General features: G+C 44.2%; 1 protein-coding gene across 1 annotated transcript in view; it reads left to right on the top strand.

Annotated features, from left to right (window-relative positions):
• Nucleotides 1-14,381, top strand: part of LOC140362198 (prolyl endopeptidase-like) — a 29,142-nt gene extending 14,761 nt beyond the window's left edge. The window contains exons 10-15 of the mRNA XM_072448274.1: nucleotides 1,628-1,731; nucleotides 1,804-1,940; nucleotides 8,919-9,013; nucleotides 10,426-10,557; nucleotides 11,843-11,999; nucleotides 13,218-14,381. Of these exons, the coding sequence (XP_072304375.1) occupies nucleotides 1,628-1,731; nucleotides 1,804-1,940; nucleotides 8,919-9,013; nucleotides 10,426-10,557; nucleotides 11,843-11,999; nucleotides 13,218-13,512 (920 nt within the window). The 3' untranslated portion in view covers nucleotides 13,513-14,381. The remainder of the gene's footprint in view (nucleotides 1-1,627; nucleotides 1,732-1,803; nucleotides 1,941-8,918; nucleotides 9,014-10,425; nucleotides 10,558-11,842; nucleotides 12,000-13,217) is intronic.
• Nucleotides 14,382-18,292: the final 3,911 nt, after the last annotated feature.

Here is an 18,292-nt window from a genome sequence, read left to right as displayed (position 1 = left end):
GCCCGAGGTCACACGCACACTACAAGTTCACCTCCTACACCGCCCCAGGTCCGCCCGAGGTCACACGCACACTACAAGTTCACCTCCTACACCGCTCCAGGTCCGCCCGAGGTCACACGCACACTACAAGTTCACCTCCTACACCACTCCAGGTCCGCCCGAGGTCACACGCACACTACAAGTTCACCTCATACACCACTCCAGGTCCGCCCGAGGTCACACGCACACTACAAGTTCACCTCCTACACCGTTCCAGGTCCGCCCGAGGTCACACGCACACTACAAGTTCACCTCCTACACCGCTCCAGGTCACACGCACACTACAAGTTCACCTCCTACACCGCCCGAGGTCACACGCACACTACAAGTTCACCTACACCACTCCAGGTCCGCCCAAGGTCACACGCACACTAAAAGTTCACCTCCTACACCACTCCAGGTCCGCCCGAGGTCACACGCACACAACAAGTTCACCTCATACACCACTCCAGGTCCGCCCGAGGTCACACGCACACTACAAGTTCACCTCCTACACCGCTCCAGGTCACACGCACACTACAAGTTCACCTCATACACCACTCCAGGTCCGCCCGAGGTCACATGCACACTACAAGTTCACCTCCTACACCACTCCAGGTCCGCCCGAGGTCACACGCACACTACAAGTTCACCTCCTACACCGCTCCAGATCCGCCCGAGGTCACACGCACACTACAAGTTCACCTCCTACACCGCTCCAGGTCCGCCCGAGGTCACACGCACACTACAAGTTCACCTCCTACACCACTCCAGGTCCGCCCGAGGTCACACGCACACTACAAGTTCACCTCCTACACCGCTCCAGGTCCGCCCGAGGTCACACGCACACTACAAGTTCACCTCCTACACCACTCCAGGTCCGCCCGAGGTCACACGCACATACTACGGAATCAGACGTGTGGCTAAGATCATGGCTTTGTCAATGTCAGAGCAGAGCAGAAAATGCTGTTTAAACTGAATTCTCAAAACTTTTTATAATTTACTATTAAAAAGCACAATCTGTATTGCCATTTTCAGTGAACAAATGAACTTTGAATTTGCTTCAGTGACGGTGCGACATAAAACATTGGGGGGCAAATATGTATATATATACGGTCAAATAAAAAACATTAAATAAGATAAATACAAAATATACAGTGTGGTCAAAACAACAGACTGTTTATGTAGGTGCATTTTAAATTATGTTGATAATTATAAACAAATACAAATATAATAAATAAAGTTTCTTTCTTTCTCAACAACAAAAATCACTACAAGAAATACCAAAAGTACTACAAAATCATGACATAGTTGTAAACAGATGCATATTGTCTTATCGCAAAAATGGTACGTACCGTATTTTCCGGACTATATGTCGCACCTTTTTTCATCGTATATATTATATTTATACTTATATACTTATACTCAGGAGCGACTTATATGTGATATTATTTGTTATTTTCACACTTGCAGCCGCATTTCATCCTCCAGTGCGACTTATATATGTCTTTTTTCTTCGCTTTTATGCATTTTTTGGCTGGTGCCACTTATACTCTGGAAAATACGGTATATATACATTTCATCGTTCATATTTCTCTGCTGTTTCCAGGCATCATTTACCACTGTGACCTGAGCGTGCCGAAGCCAGAGCCCAGAGTCTTCAGAGAAGTCCAAGTGAAAGGATTCAAACAGGAGGATTATCAGACTACACAGGTGAACACCAACGTCAACTCTGATCTTTAGAAACCAGTTCAACAGTTCACGAGACGCCGTAAACTGTTCCAGGTTTTCTACCCGAGTAAAGACGGCACGAAGATCCCAATGTTCCTGGTTCACGCCAAAGACCTGAAGAAAGACGGATCCAACCCAGTCTTTCTCTACGGATACGGGGGATTTGAGGCTTCGATTCAGCCTTTCTACAAGTGAGCAGCGCCGTGCACGAGTTTAATCTGATGTGTGCTTTATTTTAAGATCTTTAGAGCTGGCGTTCTCAGATGGGAGAACTTTGAAGGTCCCTGGGAACTATCTGAACCTTTTGAGTAAAATACAAAGCACTCTATAAACAGTAGGTCAAAAGCATCTTAAACTGTTGAGGAAAAGTCACGTTCAAAAGCTGATTGAGTGTTCACATGAACTGTCCCAGCACTCGTTTAGTTTGTACTTTGGATTCATTATTTTATTTTAAAAATATTTGTTACACAAGCACAGTAAGGCCAAATAAAATAAATGGTGTGTTTCTGGTAACATTGAAAAAGAAATTCAGGTTGGTAGGTTGGATTTTATTTAAATATTAGTCCTCGCACAGGTTTTGCAGATAGTTTTCTTTTCTCAGAAGTGAGCGCTTCACCTTGAAGTGGCCTTATTGGCAGTGTTTCCCACAGCCCTATTTAGTGTAGCGATACGCCCTTATCCTGAATCAATCAAAAGCCCTAAAGTATCTGACTGTGCGTAGCGCCCGATACCTTAAAAATCACACAGGACCATTCATAGAAATCAATCAAATTAAGCCTGTGGTTGTTGATATAATCCCAGAAATTCCGTATTAAAGGAATCGACTGTTCGTCCCATGCGCTACTACACGTGTTTGTTTATTAGCGCATCGCATCATCTCTCGTCTCCACAAATTTCCGTCTCTTCTGAGCTTGAACAGTCTTTCTCTGTCGTCCTTCGGCCATTTTTGTTCTGTACACTGAAGTGATGAGGGGCTTTGGACGAGCGCCCCAAGCGCCGCCACGTCACCGCTGCTCCCCCAGGCCATGGGAGCGCCGCTACGTCACCGCTGCTCCCCCAGGCCATGGGAGCGCCGCTACGTCACCGCTGCTCCCCCAGGCCATGGGAGCGCCGCTACGTCACCGCTGCTCCCCCAGGCCATGGGAGCGCCGCTACGTCACCGCTGCTCCCCCAGGCCATGGGAGCGCCGCTACGTCACCGCTGCTCCCCCAGGCCATGGGAGCGCCGCTACGTCACCGCTGCTCCCCCAGGCCATGGCAGTCTCCACGCTGACCAAATACGAGCATCTGCTCCATCCAAACATGGATGTGCCCATAGGTCAAACCAAACCTATCAAAAGTGCCGCCATTTTCATATCTTATGATCCCCACAGATGATTTTTTCCCCCGCAGCTTTTGGATTCTCCCTCACAATTTGACATTCTCGAAACGTTAATGCGATAAAATGTTTAAGGTTGGGTTTTCTTTATTTTGAAATTCAGGTCGGTCGGGTTACCGGAAACACCCAACCTTTATTTTTGGGCCTAAGTTTCAGTGGAACTGGAGTCTACAGCCAAGAGAAGGAGAACCATGTAAACACTTTTCAGATCCTGCACAGCTCAGAGAAGGATAAATATCAGAGTTCTCAGACTAGATCCTCAGATTGAGAATGAAAATTTGATGAAAGTTGAAACGTCTTGTTTTTCACAAACAACTGAATCCTTTTCTACAATGGATCAACTGGACATTTTTTATTCAAATAGCTGGCTGGTCCAAAAGTCGCTGGGTAGATCTTCAGGAGCCATGTTGAGAAAGACCTCATAGTGATTGTTGGGAGGAGCCTGGCTGGGAGGAGCCTGGATGGGAGGAGCCTGGATGGGAGGAGCCTGGAATGGTAGAGCCTGGATGGTAGAGACCGGTGTGGTAAAAGTCTCAAAGGGAAGAACCTTGAGAGGCGCCTGGTTCTCAAGAGCCTGGTTCAGAAAGGCCTCAAGGGCGTACCCTGGAGGGGCGTCGCCTGAAGGGGTGTGGCCCGGAGCGGGGTGCCTTTGATGACTGTCTCTATGGGAAGTTAAAGGCTTCTGGTTCTGTCTGTGATACGTGTGGTACGAATGGGCCTGTTTGTTGAGGGCCTGGTTGCTCAGGGCCTGGTTGCTCAGGGCCTGGTGTCTCAGGGCCTGGTTGCTCAGGGCCTGGTTGCTCAGGGCCTGGTTGCTCAGGGCCTGGTTGCTCAGGGCCTGGTTGCTCAGGGCCTGGTTGCTCAGGGCCTGGTGTCTCAGGGCCTGGTGTCTCAGGGCCTGGTGTCTCAGGGCCTGGTGTCTCAGGGCCTGGTTGCTCAGGGCCTGGTTGCTCAGGGCCTGGTTGCTGCTCATGGCCTGGTTGCTGCACAGGGCCTGGTTGTTGAGGGCGGGGGCCTGGTTGCTGCTCATGGCCTGGTTGCTGCTCATGGCCTGGTTGCTGCTCATGGCCTGGTTGCTGCTCATGGCCTGGTTGCTGCACAGGGCCTGGTTGTTGAGGGCCTGATTGCTCATGGCCTGGTTGCTGCTCATGGCCTGGTTGCTCAGGGCCTGGTTGCTCAGGGCCTGGTTGCTCAGGGCCTGGTTGCTCATGGCCTGGTTGCTGCTCGGGGCCTGGTTGCTGAGGTCCTGGTTGCTGGGGGCCTGGTTGCTGGGGGCCTGGTTGCTGCTCAGGGCCTGGTTGCTGCTCAGGGCCTGGTCGCTCATGCCCTGGTTGCTGGGGGCCTGGTTGCTGCTCAGGGCCTGGTTGCTGCTCAAGGCCTGGTTGCTGCTCAGGGCCTGGTTGCTGCTCAGGGCCTGGTTGCTGCTCAGGGCCTGGTTGCCGGGGGCCTGGTTGCCGCTCAGGGCCTGGTTGCTGCTCAGGGCCTGGTTGCTGCCGGGGGCCTGGTTGCTGCCGGGGGCCTGGTTGCTGCTCAGGGCCTGGTTGCTGCTCAGGGCCTGGTTGCTGCTCGGGGCCTGGTTGCTGCTAGGGGCCTGGTTGCTGCTGGGGGCCTGGTTGCTGCTGGGGGCCTGGTCGCTAGCGGCCTTGTTGCTGCTCAGGGCCTGGTTGCTCATGGCCTGGTTGCTCAGGGCCTGGTTGCTGCTCAGGGCCTGGTTGCTCATGGCCTGGTCGCTGGGGGCCTGGTCGCTGGGGGCCTGGTTGCTCATGGCCTGGTCGCTGGGGGCCTGGTTACTCATGGCCTGGTCGCTGGGGGCCTGGTCGCTGGGGGCCTGGTTGCTGGGGGCCTGGTCGCTCGGGGCCTGGTTGCTGGGGGCCTGGTCGCTCGGGGCCTGGTCGCTCGGGGCCTGGTCGCTCGGGGCCTGGTCGCTCATGGCCTGGTCGCTCGGGGCCTGGTCGCTCATGGCCTGGTCGCTCATGGCCTGGTCGCTCATGGCCTGGTCGCTCGGGGCCTGGTCGCTCGGGGCCTGGTCGCTCATGGCCTGGTCGCTCGGGGCCTGGTCGCTCATGGCCTGGTCGCTCATGGCCTGGTCGCTCATGGCCTGGTCGCTCATGGCCTGGTCGCTCATGGCCTGGTCGCTCGGGGCCTGGTCGCTCGGGGCCTGGTCGCTCGGGGCCTGGTCGCTGGGGGCCTGGTCGCTGGGGGCCTGGTTGCTGGGGGCCTGGTTGCTGGGGGCCTGGTTTCTCATGGTTGCTTGTGGACACGTCATCACAGGCTGTTGATTGGCAGGTGCCACAGGAAGTACAAAGTGCTTTGGAGGAAGTGGAATCTTGTTTGATTTCCTCCTCTTGACGTTTCTGCCCTAAAATGAAAAGTATTCAAATATTTGATTGAGTCTTTCCTTTAATACTTTCATAATATAATAATAATAATATATATTCTGTGCGTTGGTGAATTGCAGCGCGTACAAAGTTGTCGTTGGCGGACCACGCCGGGTACTTGACCTCATGAGCCCGCCTCTCCCTGTGAGCCTGGTCAAAGTATGGAGCCTGTTGCTGCGGCAACAGCATCTTCCACTGCAGACAAGACACATGTCACTCTAGAAGCACACGTCAGTTTCAACGCAACAATGTGAATGTAAATCCTGATGGTCAGTAGTTAGTCCTGGTCAGTAGTTAGCCCTGGTCAGTAGTTAGTCCTGGTCAGTAGTTAGCCCTGGTCCAGTAGTTAGCCCTGGTCCAGTAGTTAGCCCTGGTCCAGTAGTTAGTCCTGGTCAGTAGTTAGCCCTGGTCCAGTAGTTAGCCCTGGTCCAGTAGTTAGTCCTGGTCAGTAGTTAGCCCTGGTCCAGTAGTTAGTCCTGGTCAGTAGTTAGCCCTGGTCCAGTAGTTAGTCCTGGTCAGTAGTTAGCCCTGGTCCAGTAGTTAGTCCTGGTCAGTAGTTAGCCCTGGTCCAGTAGTTAGTCCTGGTCAGTAGTTAGCCCTGGTCCAGTAGTAAGCCCTGGTCAGTAGTTAGTCCTGGTCAGTAGTTAGCCCTGGTCCAGTAGTTAGTCCTGGTCAGTAGTTAGCCCTGGTCCAGTAGTAAGCCCTGGTCAGTAGTTAGTCCTGGTCAGTAGTTGGTCCTGGTCAGTAGTTGGTGGGTGGCACTGACCTTCTGGCCGAGCCCCACGTTGACCTTAGCAGCGTCTGTGGTCTGGAGCTGGTTGGCCACGTTGTGTCTCTGCTCAGCACTGAACAGCATGAAGGCGTTCGGAGGTTTCTTTATGAAGGGTTTGTCCTCCACTGACGACACTCTGTCACATATGATTATCACTCATCATACTTTTAACTTTGCCTTAGTCAAATATATACTCATATATATGAATATATTTACCTTGAAGCTGCATGGTCAGTAGCAGAGGTACCGGGTACTGCAGTAGTATTCAGCTCTGGCCTGTTGCTGCTGCAGATAAGAATACAAATACCTTCATAGTACAAGCTGCAATGGGAGAACAGCACTTTGATGGGAAGATGTTTGTAGCACTTACAATGTTCCAAAGTCCTTCAGATCATCATTCTCCTGGAACGAGAAAGACATGTCACTGTGAGGGAAAACACGTCTAAAAGCACGTTTATGGTACTCCGGAACCGAAAGTCACAACATGTATGCAAAGCATTCTGGGATCAGCAGTCCACCGCTACACACGGCGCTCGCGGCGCTGTCAAATTGTAAACTACATTATCCGTCAAGCACAACGCGGACACCTAAATAAAGACCCCAAGAATCTTGGGCCAAGATGGCTCCTGGCGAGACCATGGATCTATTATATTATCACAAGAGACGACGCAGACTTTAAACTCAAGTATCAGTCGGACTGTGGTCAGAGCTTTCACGAAGGCCAGAATCATCGCTGAGCTGCCGCGTGACTCGAGATGGATCCGGGATGTACACGACGTTATCCAGCACAACTGTTAAACTCAGACACTGAAGAGGAAGGATTTGAAGGATTTGTGGACGAGGAATGAACTGAAAAAGTGAGTGTTTTGTGTTGTATTTTACGTGTTTATAAGTGAGCTTGTCTGGGAGTTGTTGTGGATATGCTAACGTGTCTGTTAGCGGTAGCAGAGGGTGTTTTGATGTTGAACAATGTTGATCTGAATGAGTTGAACATGTTTAATAAAGCTCAACTGATTGACCTATCCGTCTGTTTTGTTTAGCTTCATGCGCTTTATGTATGGACCAGTACCCATGGTGGACCATTAGTTGATGGTGCGCTTAATAGTCCGGTGCGCCTTTTCGTGCGCAAAATACAGTACACACTTATCTACGATATATCTTGAGCTGAAACATGGCTTTGTAGGAGAAGCACCTTTGTTACCTCTCTCTGACCACATGGATCCACTGCACTGGAGTCATGCAGCTTCTCCTGTTTCGCTCTTTTCCACCTCCGGGATGCAGCTAAGGAGCTTTTGGACCTCCGGGGCATGTTGAGGAGTGATGGGCTATGAAGAAGAATATTGTTATTAAACGGTAAATATTGTATTAACATCTGTTTATTAAACGGTAAACAGATGTTGTTGTTGTTTTATGGCGGTTGGCATCCAATTGTTGCATTACCGCCAGCTGTTTTATGGCGGCTGGTATCCAGAAAACAGTATTCTATCTTAAAGTGATGTTCTAGAGTCTTTGACTTTCTGACACTGAATCCTGATGTCACGGTTACAGTTGCTATGCAAGAATACAAGAGATGTGTACTTTTTGCAGTATGACAGTACTTTTGTAGTACTTTCTCAGTTCCCATTCACTTCAATAGAAAATGTTTTTGCTTTCTCAGTTTACATTTTTTCATGGATTTGTACAGTTGTGCCTTTGTTTGATTTGTTGTGATGGTGTAATCCCTCATTCGTCCAGGAGAGTTCCATTGTAGAAAAAGATTCAGTTGTATCATCTGGACTCTGTTTTTTTTTTTTTTTTTTTTTTTTTTTTAACTATACCTTTCGACTCGTCCGAGAATCATTCTCAATCTGCGAATCAAGGCCGGGAACTGAGATATTTATCCTACTCTGAGTAACAATCAGTTACACAGGGAAGAGAGAGAGGGAGTGATCCAGGTACAATAGGAGGCCGATAGCCCATTAAAGGTCTGATAGGAAACAAAGAGGTTTAGTTTCTGGTGAAACCAATAACACCTTTTCATCAGGAGGTCCCGCCCAGTGGCCAGGGCCTACCCAGAGTAGGATAAATATCTGATTTCCCGGTCTTGATTCACAGATTGAGAATGACTCTTGGATGAGAGTTGAAACGTATAGTTTTTAAAACAAAAACAGTCCAGATGATACAACTGAATCTTTTTCTACAATTGTTGTGATGGTGTAACTCCTCGCTTCACTTATCTACCTCTTGAAGTTTTGACAGTTTTGTGTTGTTGTTTTTTTTGCATCTTTGTGCTTTTAACTTTTACTTCAGTGACAACATTGAGTACTTCTTCCAAAACTGACCCAAAAAAAGAAAATCCTTTAGTGTTGAGGGCGTAAAACCAGCCTTCATTGAGCCGAAGACAACTCTCCTGAGAAACCCTGGGTCTTTTTATGTTTTTTGTATACGATTGTCTTCTTTTGCTTTTCCGGCGCAGCTCTGTTGTCCAGGTTACTTAGTTCTGCTTTAAAATATGTCGGTCTTCATTGGTCTCAGTTCCCATTCACTTCATTGGTTTGTCAAAAAAGCTATAACTAGACAAAAATGGTCATTGTGGTAAAATCGGTGTTTCACAATCAAGTTTGAGTATTGTATTTGAGTATGTTTGTGTATTTGTCCTTTAGTACGGCGTATTTGCTGTTTGTGCAACACTTGGGCGGAGTTCTGGCCGTGGCGAACATCAGAGGAGGCGGAGAATACGGGCTCACCTGGTACAAGGGTAAAAAAAATATATATATGTTAACACTTTATTTTAGGGTACATTTACAGTATTTATTTTATATTTATTTATCTGCACAACTATGGAAGATGATTGGCTTCATCAGATTTAAATACAAGCAACTTTTTGAATTGTTTTGTTCTAAATTTGAACATTAAGAATTCACTTTTTACGCATCGATTTTCAAGCCGTCTAAATTTAAAAAGTAAAATTTGCAGCAAATATTAACGATGCAAAGATTAACTCACTGTTTTTTTTTTTTCACTGCCAGTTTTCAACTCTGAATTTAGACAATTACATTTTGAATTTTGAATTGGAGGAAAATGTGCACTGCAAAAATTCAAAATCTGATGAAACAAATAATCTTTACCTTACTCTCCTTTCAGTTAGACACTTAATACACTAACATTTACCTAATAATACACTTCTTATGTAAGCTTATTGACTTAACGTTAAGAATTTTGTTTAAAATCTATTATTTATTTTAATTTTATTTTTATTTTATTTATTTATTTTATTTATTTTATAATGGGTTCAAACCTCTTGTGGTACATTTGTATTACCAACAAGAATGTCATAATATTATATGAATAAATAGTAATAAGGATATTTTTAATACTAAGCACTATTAACCACTTTTAGACCACGGTTTAGATTTATTTGTTCTAACATTGCAATGAAATGTGTTTGGATGAGAAAAACCCATCAACTCACTCAAAAAACAACACAATTAAATAAAAACGCTAATTGTCTAGTCGCACACTGAAATTGCACTTTAGCCTGACTTGTTCTCTCTTTTTAACCCTGTTCTATCATCGTTCCTCCTCAAAAACACACCTTGAGTAGCATTTAGCTTCTTTCACGTTAGTTTTGATGAATCCTGGTTAGAACGTCCTCTCCCCTCCGAGCGTCAAAAACACTCCGTTCTGAATCTCCTCGATCTGTGATGTCATATTCTACCTGAGAATCTTCAGCTGTTTTTAACTCCATGAATCATCTCCAGACTCTGTTCTGTGCAGCTTGAGGGAATTAAACTGCGTGTAATTCCCTCTGCAGCCTGTAGATGGCGTCAAAGCTCAGGTAGTCAGGGGAAAAGGCAGAAATCCAACTGTAGTATTGTTTGTTATAGATTTTTAGCTCTAAATATGAGATGCCAAACTAAAGTTCCTCAAGAGCATGTTTAAAGGCTGTTAACAACAAATAATGCAGAATATTTGTCATTTTAGAGTACCATAAATATGTTTAGTGGTGTTAGTTTTGTGTTTTTGTTTTGAACTAAAAAACCTAATCCCTTCATTTCTGATTTATACAGATTTTTTGTATTATCTGATTTAATTTGTCCTATGAATTATGTGCATTTTTTGACCAAAATAACGCTCACGCTGTGTTCTCCGTCTCTCCGCGGGCTGTAGCCGGGTCTTTGGGGAACAAGCAGAACTGTTTCGACGATTTCCAGAGCGCGGCCGAGTTCCTGATCCAGGAGAAATACACCACGTCCAGTCAAATCGCCATCAACGGAGCGTCCAACGGGGGACTGCTCGTGGGTGAGGAGCCACGCCACGCTGTCCCGGAGCCACGCTGGGACGCTTACCGCTTTAGACCTGGTTTAGTCACCAACTCAGTCCTGCTTTAGTCCTGCTTTAGTCCTGCTTTAGTCCTGCTTTAGTCCTGGATTAGTCCTGCTTTAGTCCTGCTTTAGTCCTGCTTTAGTCCTGGATTAGCCCTGCTTTAGTCCTGCTTTAGTCCTGCTTTAGTCCTGGATCAGCCCTGCTTTAGTCCTGCTTTAGCCCTGGATTAGCCCTGCTTTAGTCCTGCTTTAGTCCTGCTTTAGTCCTGGTTTAGTCCTGCTTTAGTCCTGGATTAGTCCTGCTTTAGTCCTGGTTTAGCCCTGCTTTAGTCCTGCTTTAGTCCTGGATTAGCCCTGGATTAGCCCTGCTTTAGTCCTGCTTTAGTCCTGCTTTAGTCCTGGTTTCCTCCTGGTTTAGTCCCGGTTTAGTACCGGTTTAGTCCTGGTTTAGTCACATGTTTACAAGTTTAGACCTGTAAACATGTGAGCTCACTCTTAGACACAATTATCCAGCACATTTTGTGTCCCTCGCTCTAAAAGATGTGGTCAGTTTGAGCTCTAAACCTTGGCCCTTGCTCCTGCTTCCTCAGTCAGTTTGAGCTCTAAACCTTGGCCCTTGCTCCTGTGCTTCCTCAGTCAGTTTGAGCTCTAAACCTTGGCCCTTGCTCCTGCTTCCTCAGTCAGTTTGAGCTCTAAACCTTGGCCCTTGCTCCTGTGCTTCCTCAGTCAGTTTGAGCTCTAAACCTTGGCCCTTGCTCCTGCTTCCTCAGTCAGTTTGAGCTCTAAACCTTGGCCCTTGCTCCTGTGCTTCCTCAGTCAGTTTGAGCTCTAAACCTTGGCCCTTGCTCCTGCTTCCTCAGTCAGTTTGAGCTCTAAACCTTGGCCCTTGCTCCTGCTTCCTCAGTCAGTTTGAGCTCTAAACCTTGGCCCTTGCTCCTGTGCTTCCTCAGTCAGTTTGAGCTCTAAACCTTGGCCCTTGCTCCTGCTTCCTCAGTCAGTTTGAGCTCTAAACCTTGGCCCTTGCTCCTGCTTCCTCAGTCAGTTTGAGCTCTAAACCTTGGCCCTTGCTCCTGCTTCCTCAGTCAGTTTGAGCTCTAAACCTTGGCCCTTGCTCCTGTGCTTCCTCAGTCAGTTTGAGCTCTAAACCTTGGCCCTTGCTCCTGCTTCCTCAGTCAGTTTGAGCTCTAAACCTTGGCCCTTGCTCCTGTGCTTCCTCAGTCAGTTTGAGCTCTAAACCGGCCCTTGCTCCCGTGCTTCCTCAGGGGCCTGTGTGAACCAGCGTCCGGACCTGTTCGGTTGTGCCGTGGCCGAGGTCGGCGTCATGGACATGCTGAAGTTTCACCGCTTCACCATCGGACACGCCTGGACCACGGACTACGGCTGCTCCGACGACCCCGAGCAGCTGCAGTGGCTCCTCAAGTACGACACGCTCTCACTGAGGGTCGGAGTATAAGTCGCACCAGCCAAAACATGCATCATAGAGAAGATAAAACATATATAAGTCGCACTGGAGTATAAGTCGCATTTTTGGGGGAAATTTATTTGATAAAATCCAGGACCAAGAACAGACATTTCCTCTTGAAATGCAGTTTAAAATAATAACAGATGAGAGAACATAGTGAATAGGTGTACGTATGCTAACGCTAACACCTTCAGCTACATGACGTATGCTAACGCTAACACCTTCAGCTACATGACGTATGCTAACGCTAACACCTTCAGCTACATGACGTATGCTAACGCTAACACCTTCAGCTACATGACGTATGCTAACGCTAACACCTTCAGCTACATGACGTATGCTAACGCTAACACCTTCAGCTACATGACGTATGCTAACGCTAACACCTTCAGCTACATGACGTATGCTAACGCTAACACCTTCAGCTACATGAGGCACAGACAGAACTGTGGTAAGTGTCTGGTATGTTAACGTAACATATGAACAGTTATTCAGATAACTATAGCATAAAGAACATGCTAACAAGTTTAGCAAAGCATCAGTTTTACCCCAAATCACTAAATCCACTGAATTCTTCTTCCTCTGTGTCACTTCTAAACAACTCCACAAACTCCAGAGGAAGAGGAAGTGCAGATTCTTCTTCTGCGTCGCTTAGAACCTTGAGCGCCCTCTTGTGGTTGTCAGTGTGAAAATAATCAACATGTGAAATGCAGTTGCCAGTGTGAAAATAACGAACAAATTGATATAAAATTATGTTAATATTATCACATATAAGTCGACCAAACTATGAAAAACGGTGCGACTTATAGGCAAGGCAAGGCAAGTTTATTTGTAGAGCACATTTCATACACAAGGCAATTCAAAGTGCTTCACAGCAGGAAAAATGCATTCAAATCACAAAGAAATTACAGAAATACAATAAAATTAACTAAATAAAAAATGATCAATCCAACTGATTTTCTAAACTAATAAAATCACAAACAAAAGAGAAGAGTCCGGAAAATACGGTATCTGACTTTACTTGCATAGCTTTCACTTTGACTTCTCTACATCTGAGACAAAGTTACATTTTACTCTTACAGTTTGAGCTCTTCACACTGACATCATCACAGCGGCACGCTCACATTAGCATGTCGAGAAAAGCTAGGGATAACGCAGCGTGATGTTTTCCCCAGATACTCGCCGCTCCACAACCTGCCGCCGCCGCCGTACACCGGGCCGCCGTTCCCCGCCGTGCTGCTGCTCACGGCCGACCACGACGACCGCGTGGTGCCGCTGCACACGCTCAAGTACTGCGCCGCGCTGCAGTACGGCGTCGGGCGCAGCGCCGGGCAGACGCGGCCGCTGATGGTGCGGGTGGACACGCAGAGCGGGCACGGAGCAGGTAAACCCACGGCCAAGGCCATCCTGGAGGACACGCACATCTTCTCCTTCATCGCTGAGACGATGGGGCTCCAGTGGAGGCCCTGAAACCTCCTGAAACCTCCTCAAAACTCCTTGAACCTCCTCAAACCTCCTGACACCTCCTTAAAGCTCCTGAAACCACCTGAAGCCTCCTCAAAACTCCTTAAACCTCCTCAATGCCCCTTAAACCTCCTCAATGCTCCTTAAACCTCTTGAAATATATGAACAAAAAGTTCTAAAAAGGTAGAAAAATACAGATTAAAATGAAAATAAAAGCGCTTGCAGTTTAATAATGAGATTTATACAAAGTTGGAGGAAAGAAAATATCCAAACAAATAAATAAACGTGCCTTAAAAAGTAAAATAAGTATAAAACTTAATTGCAGTGTAATGTTTAGATTTATAAAAAGTCAAGAAAATATCTCAAAAGGCTGTGAAAAAGTGAACATTTCAATTCAATTTACTTTTTAATCTGTTTATCATCAATCTGTTTGATTTCACAAAACAGTGGAAAAGTTAGAGGTGAAACAGACTATTTAAATAAACGAGCATTAAGAATCTCTCACTTGTGCCATCGCTGTCCCAATCGTGTCCAAATGTAGTTTAAAAAAGCCTGACAAATGCAAAATACGGCACAAATTCATACTTTGTCCATAAATACTGTTTTTACATTGATTATTTTGGTTGAAAACTTTACAAAAAACGCAGAAAAGAACAATAAATGTGCCTTTAAAGTCGAAGAGAACGTTACTTCAAAGAACACCATTGATTATAAGCGACATTAATCGCCATAAAAGCGTATTTAAATCAGGAGAATAATGTGTTTAATGCACTTAAAGGGATTTAAAGAGATTATATTTGTGTTTACGGCATTAGTGTCTATGAAATGTAAAGCTGGGGACGCGTGTTGATACTTACAATGAATAAAACTTTCAAAAATGCAGTGTTTTCACGTTGTTTTATTCAGATTCCCACTTTTGCGTTTGCATTTGCCACGACACAAAAAGGTGAGTTAATAAGTCTAACGTTTGAAATCCTAGACTTTATTTTAATTTTTTCTAAACTGTCATTTTCAGTTCAAATCGTTGTGATTTCTCTCAAACGATCCCAAGAAACAAACCGATACAAAACACGGTCCTTTAAAGCAGTGGTTCTTAACTTTTAGTACATAAATCAGTTTAATAAAGTAGTTTAAAGTGTTTCCCAGACTTTAGACTTAGATTTTTGCTGCACAAATCTGTTTAAGTTGAATAATTTGAGTTTAAACGTTGCGTATTGCTTATAGTTTATGTTTAAAAAGATCTTTTTGAACAGGACAGTTGCTTTTTGGGATTTGCGATGGTGTAAAATGCAATTCAATCGATTACTTTATTCAATTGATCATAAAGTCATATTAAAGCCGGGTACTTTTTTGTGTATTGTAAACACAGAAGTTTGTTAAAAAGTCAGACCTCCACACGCCGTCTTATTCTTATTATCACACATTTTATCTTTTTCAAACGTGTAAGACAGAGTGGTGTGAACGCGCTTCGGGTGAGAGCTGATTGGCTGTTTAGGAACGTCACTCGGCTTCACTTTTATGTCTGAAAAAGCTGATTTTAAAATGTGCCGGTTTAAAAACCAGTGATGTGCCAAAGGATTTATGAGAGCGAATGAGTTAGAAATGATTAAATACATAATTCCTTATTTCACGGTTTCAAAATGAGGTGCCGCAGCTTTAAGAATACTCGCCTTTGATGCACAATTTGTTTTGTGCCCATTTGTTTTAAATTAGTGTTTAAATAAATGTGTTTTTAGCGCAACTATTCTCTATCTAGAAGCCTGTCACTATATTTCAAGTTAAAGGCGCAATGGACGATTTTTCGGCGATTTGAGAACGCAGGCGGAAGTGCGCATGTGCACTCCCCCGTGCGGACTGATACAACACACACGTGCGTTTGTTTAATAGCGCGACGGAGCACATCGCATCTCGTCTCCCGTAGATTTCAGTCCACCTCTGCGTCAGCTCGAACTGTTTTTCTCCGTCTTCATTTTGCCCCATACACTGAGGGAACTATATTATGATAGATCAATGCGCTTAGACACGTGGAAATGTGGGACAATCCGCACGCGGCTGCAGGTGAGCGATGGGTGCGTTTTATGATTGACACGTGGCGGGACTAATCGGCAGTCCATGCCACGAGGAAATAAGACTCAAATTTATGCCAAAAAAATCGTCCATTCAACCTTTAATTTGGTTGATAATGTATTTTAAAAATCTCAATGTACATGTCATCATAATATATATATATATATATATATATATATATATAAAAAGATATATATCTGTTACTTTAAAAATAAATAATGGGTAGTTCCAGCCATAAATAAATGAACTGGACTTTTCAATACAATTTTCTATCATACTTTGATAGCTGGTCTTTTTCATATTTGTACTTTAATCAATTTTTCTACCCAACTGATGTCAATTCAACCCTTTTAAACAATGAGACGTTGTGACCTGTTTTACATTTTTTATTAGACTTTTGCTGCTTTTACAATCACAAGATGGCCGCCACAATTGCCATAGCAACATGTCAACTCTAGTGTTTATTATACTGCATTTATCACTCGTCTGTTTGATCAATTAATGTTATTTTTATGGTCATACTCGGGTGCATAAGATAACGATATGACTTCATCTGGAAAACATTGACAAATGAGACGTTTAAGTCGACGTTCAAACCATTTATTTCTGCAAAACGAAGGGGCGATTGAAAATGCTAAAGGCTAGCGTTAATGCTAACCAAAACAAATCGTGATATGGCAGGAAAACAACGCGATTTCACTTCAGATTTACTTTCACCAGCTCCGAACTGTTAAACTGCAAATATTCGGTTTTATGTCAGAAAAGATCATGATGAATAAGTGGTTTGAACTAGCGCGTTTGTTTTGTTTTCGTGCGCGGCATTGTTAGCATGTGGCTAATGCTAGGAACATAAACAAACCCAGTGAGCGGCCATGATGCTTCTTCTTCTTCTCCGTTAGCATGACTGCAGCACTGCCCCCTGTGGCGTTTAGAGGCAGTTACATTGAAGAACATGAGCTAAATGTGCTGGGGCAGTTTATTTGAAACGTTTTGTTAGATTTAAGTTTCCATTTTGAGATATTTATACTTTTAAAAACATGAATGATCCACAAAATAGATTACGTGGGCACAGTAGGTCACGCTTTACAACATAATGACAAAGAGCAAAACATTAATTGGTTACAAATATAGTCTTACAGATTTGTATATAGAAGAGAAATCAAATAAAGTAAATATAAAATAAAGCTAGGCTGTTTACAAGTGGTGAAGAGAGGCTAGAGCTGTGAGAAACTGGAGGAAAACCAGCGAGATTTTGCGATGTAGAGAAAAGTCACGATAATTATTGCATGAATCAGATTTAAATACATTCTACTTGGTACTTAAGGCGTTTCTCCAAATACTTTTTAAATTTGTTTTTGTGTAATATTCTGAAATAACGTTACACTTACTACTGTATGTAGCCCTTTACTGTTTTTACAGGTACTACGATCACATCTGAGCCTGTGTCCAGAGCCTTAACCTGCAGAGTTTGTCCTTCTCAGTTTGTGTTCAGGCCACGGCTCAAGTTCAGCTCCTCCAGAATCTGCAGAGGCTGAACTAGCTCTGACCCGTGATTGGTGCAGGAGGCTTTAGGTAGTGACCATCAGATCAGAGACGACAGTGGTTTAAACACACTGGGGTCTCATGTGAGGCTCATGCTGCGCTCTGATTGGAGGCCAAAAGGCCAAACTGAAGTAAGTGGACGGCAGTGGCTCAGGGGGTAAAGGGCGTGTCTTCTGATCCGCATGTCGTGGTTTGATGCTGTCATTGTGCCCTTGGGCTTCACACATTCACACATCTGTGGGTCTGTGGACACTTGTGTGATTGTGTCAGTAGATCTTTGATGTAAAGAGCTTTAACTGCCCGGAACGACGAAAAGAACGACATAAATATGAATAACAATGAACATTAAGAATTTAGCCACTGTTGTTTACATCATAATTATGCCTTAATAAACTTTACTGTTGTTTACATCATAATAATCCTTTAATAAACTTTACTGTTGTTTACACAATAATCCCTTAATAAACTTTACTGTTGTTTACATTATAATATCCCTTAATAAACTTTACTGTTGTTTACATCATAATAATCCTTTAATAAACTTTACTGTTGTTTACATCATAATAATCCTTTAATAAACTTTACTGTTGTTTACACAATAATCCCTTAATAAACTTTACTGTTGTTTACACAATAATCCTTTAATAAACTTTACTGTTTACACAATAATCCTTTAATAAACTTTACTGTTGTTTACATCATAATCCCTTAATAAACTTTACTGTTGTTTACACAATAATCCTTTAATAAACTTTACTGTTTACACAATAATCCTTTAATAAACTTTACTGTTGTTTACATCATAATAATCCTTTAATAAACTTCATTGTTGTTTACACAATAATCCCTTGATAAACTTCATTGTTTACACAATAATCCCTTAATAAACTTCATTGTTGTTTACACAATAATCCCTTAATAAACTTTACTGTTTACACAATAATCCCTTAATAAACTTTACTGTTTACACAATAATCCCTTAATAAACTTTACTGTTTACACAATAATCCTTTAATAAACTTTACTGTTTACACAATAATCCTTTAATAAACTTTACTGTTTACACAATAATCCTTTAATAAACTTTACTGTTTACACAATAATCCTTTAATAAACTTTACTGTTTACACAATAATCCTTTAATAAACTTTACTGTTGTTTACATCATAATAATCCT

This window comes from Eucyclogobius newberryi, unplaced genomic scaffold (assembly GCF_026437365.1).
Source record: "Eucyclogobius newberryi isolate DKJ021-1_F unplaced genomic scaffold, fEucNew1.0.hap1 SCAF_16, whole genome shotgun sequence".
Classification (NCBI taxonomy): domain Eukaryota; kingdom Metazoa; phylum Chordata; class Actinopteri; order Gobiiformes; family Gobiidae; genus Eucyclogobius; species Eucyclogobius newberryi.
This window is presented reverse-complemented; position numbering and strand designations above follow the sequence as displayed.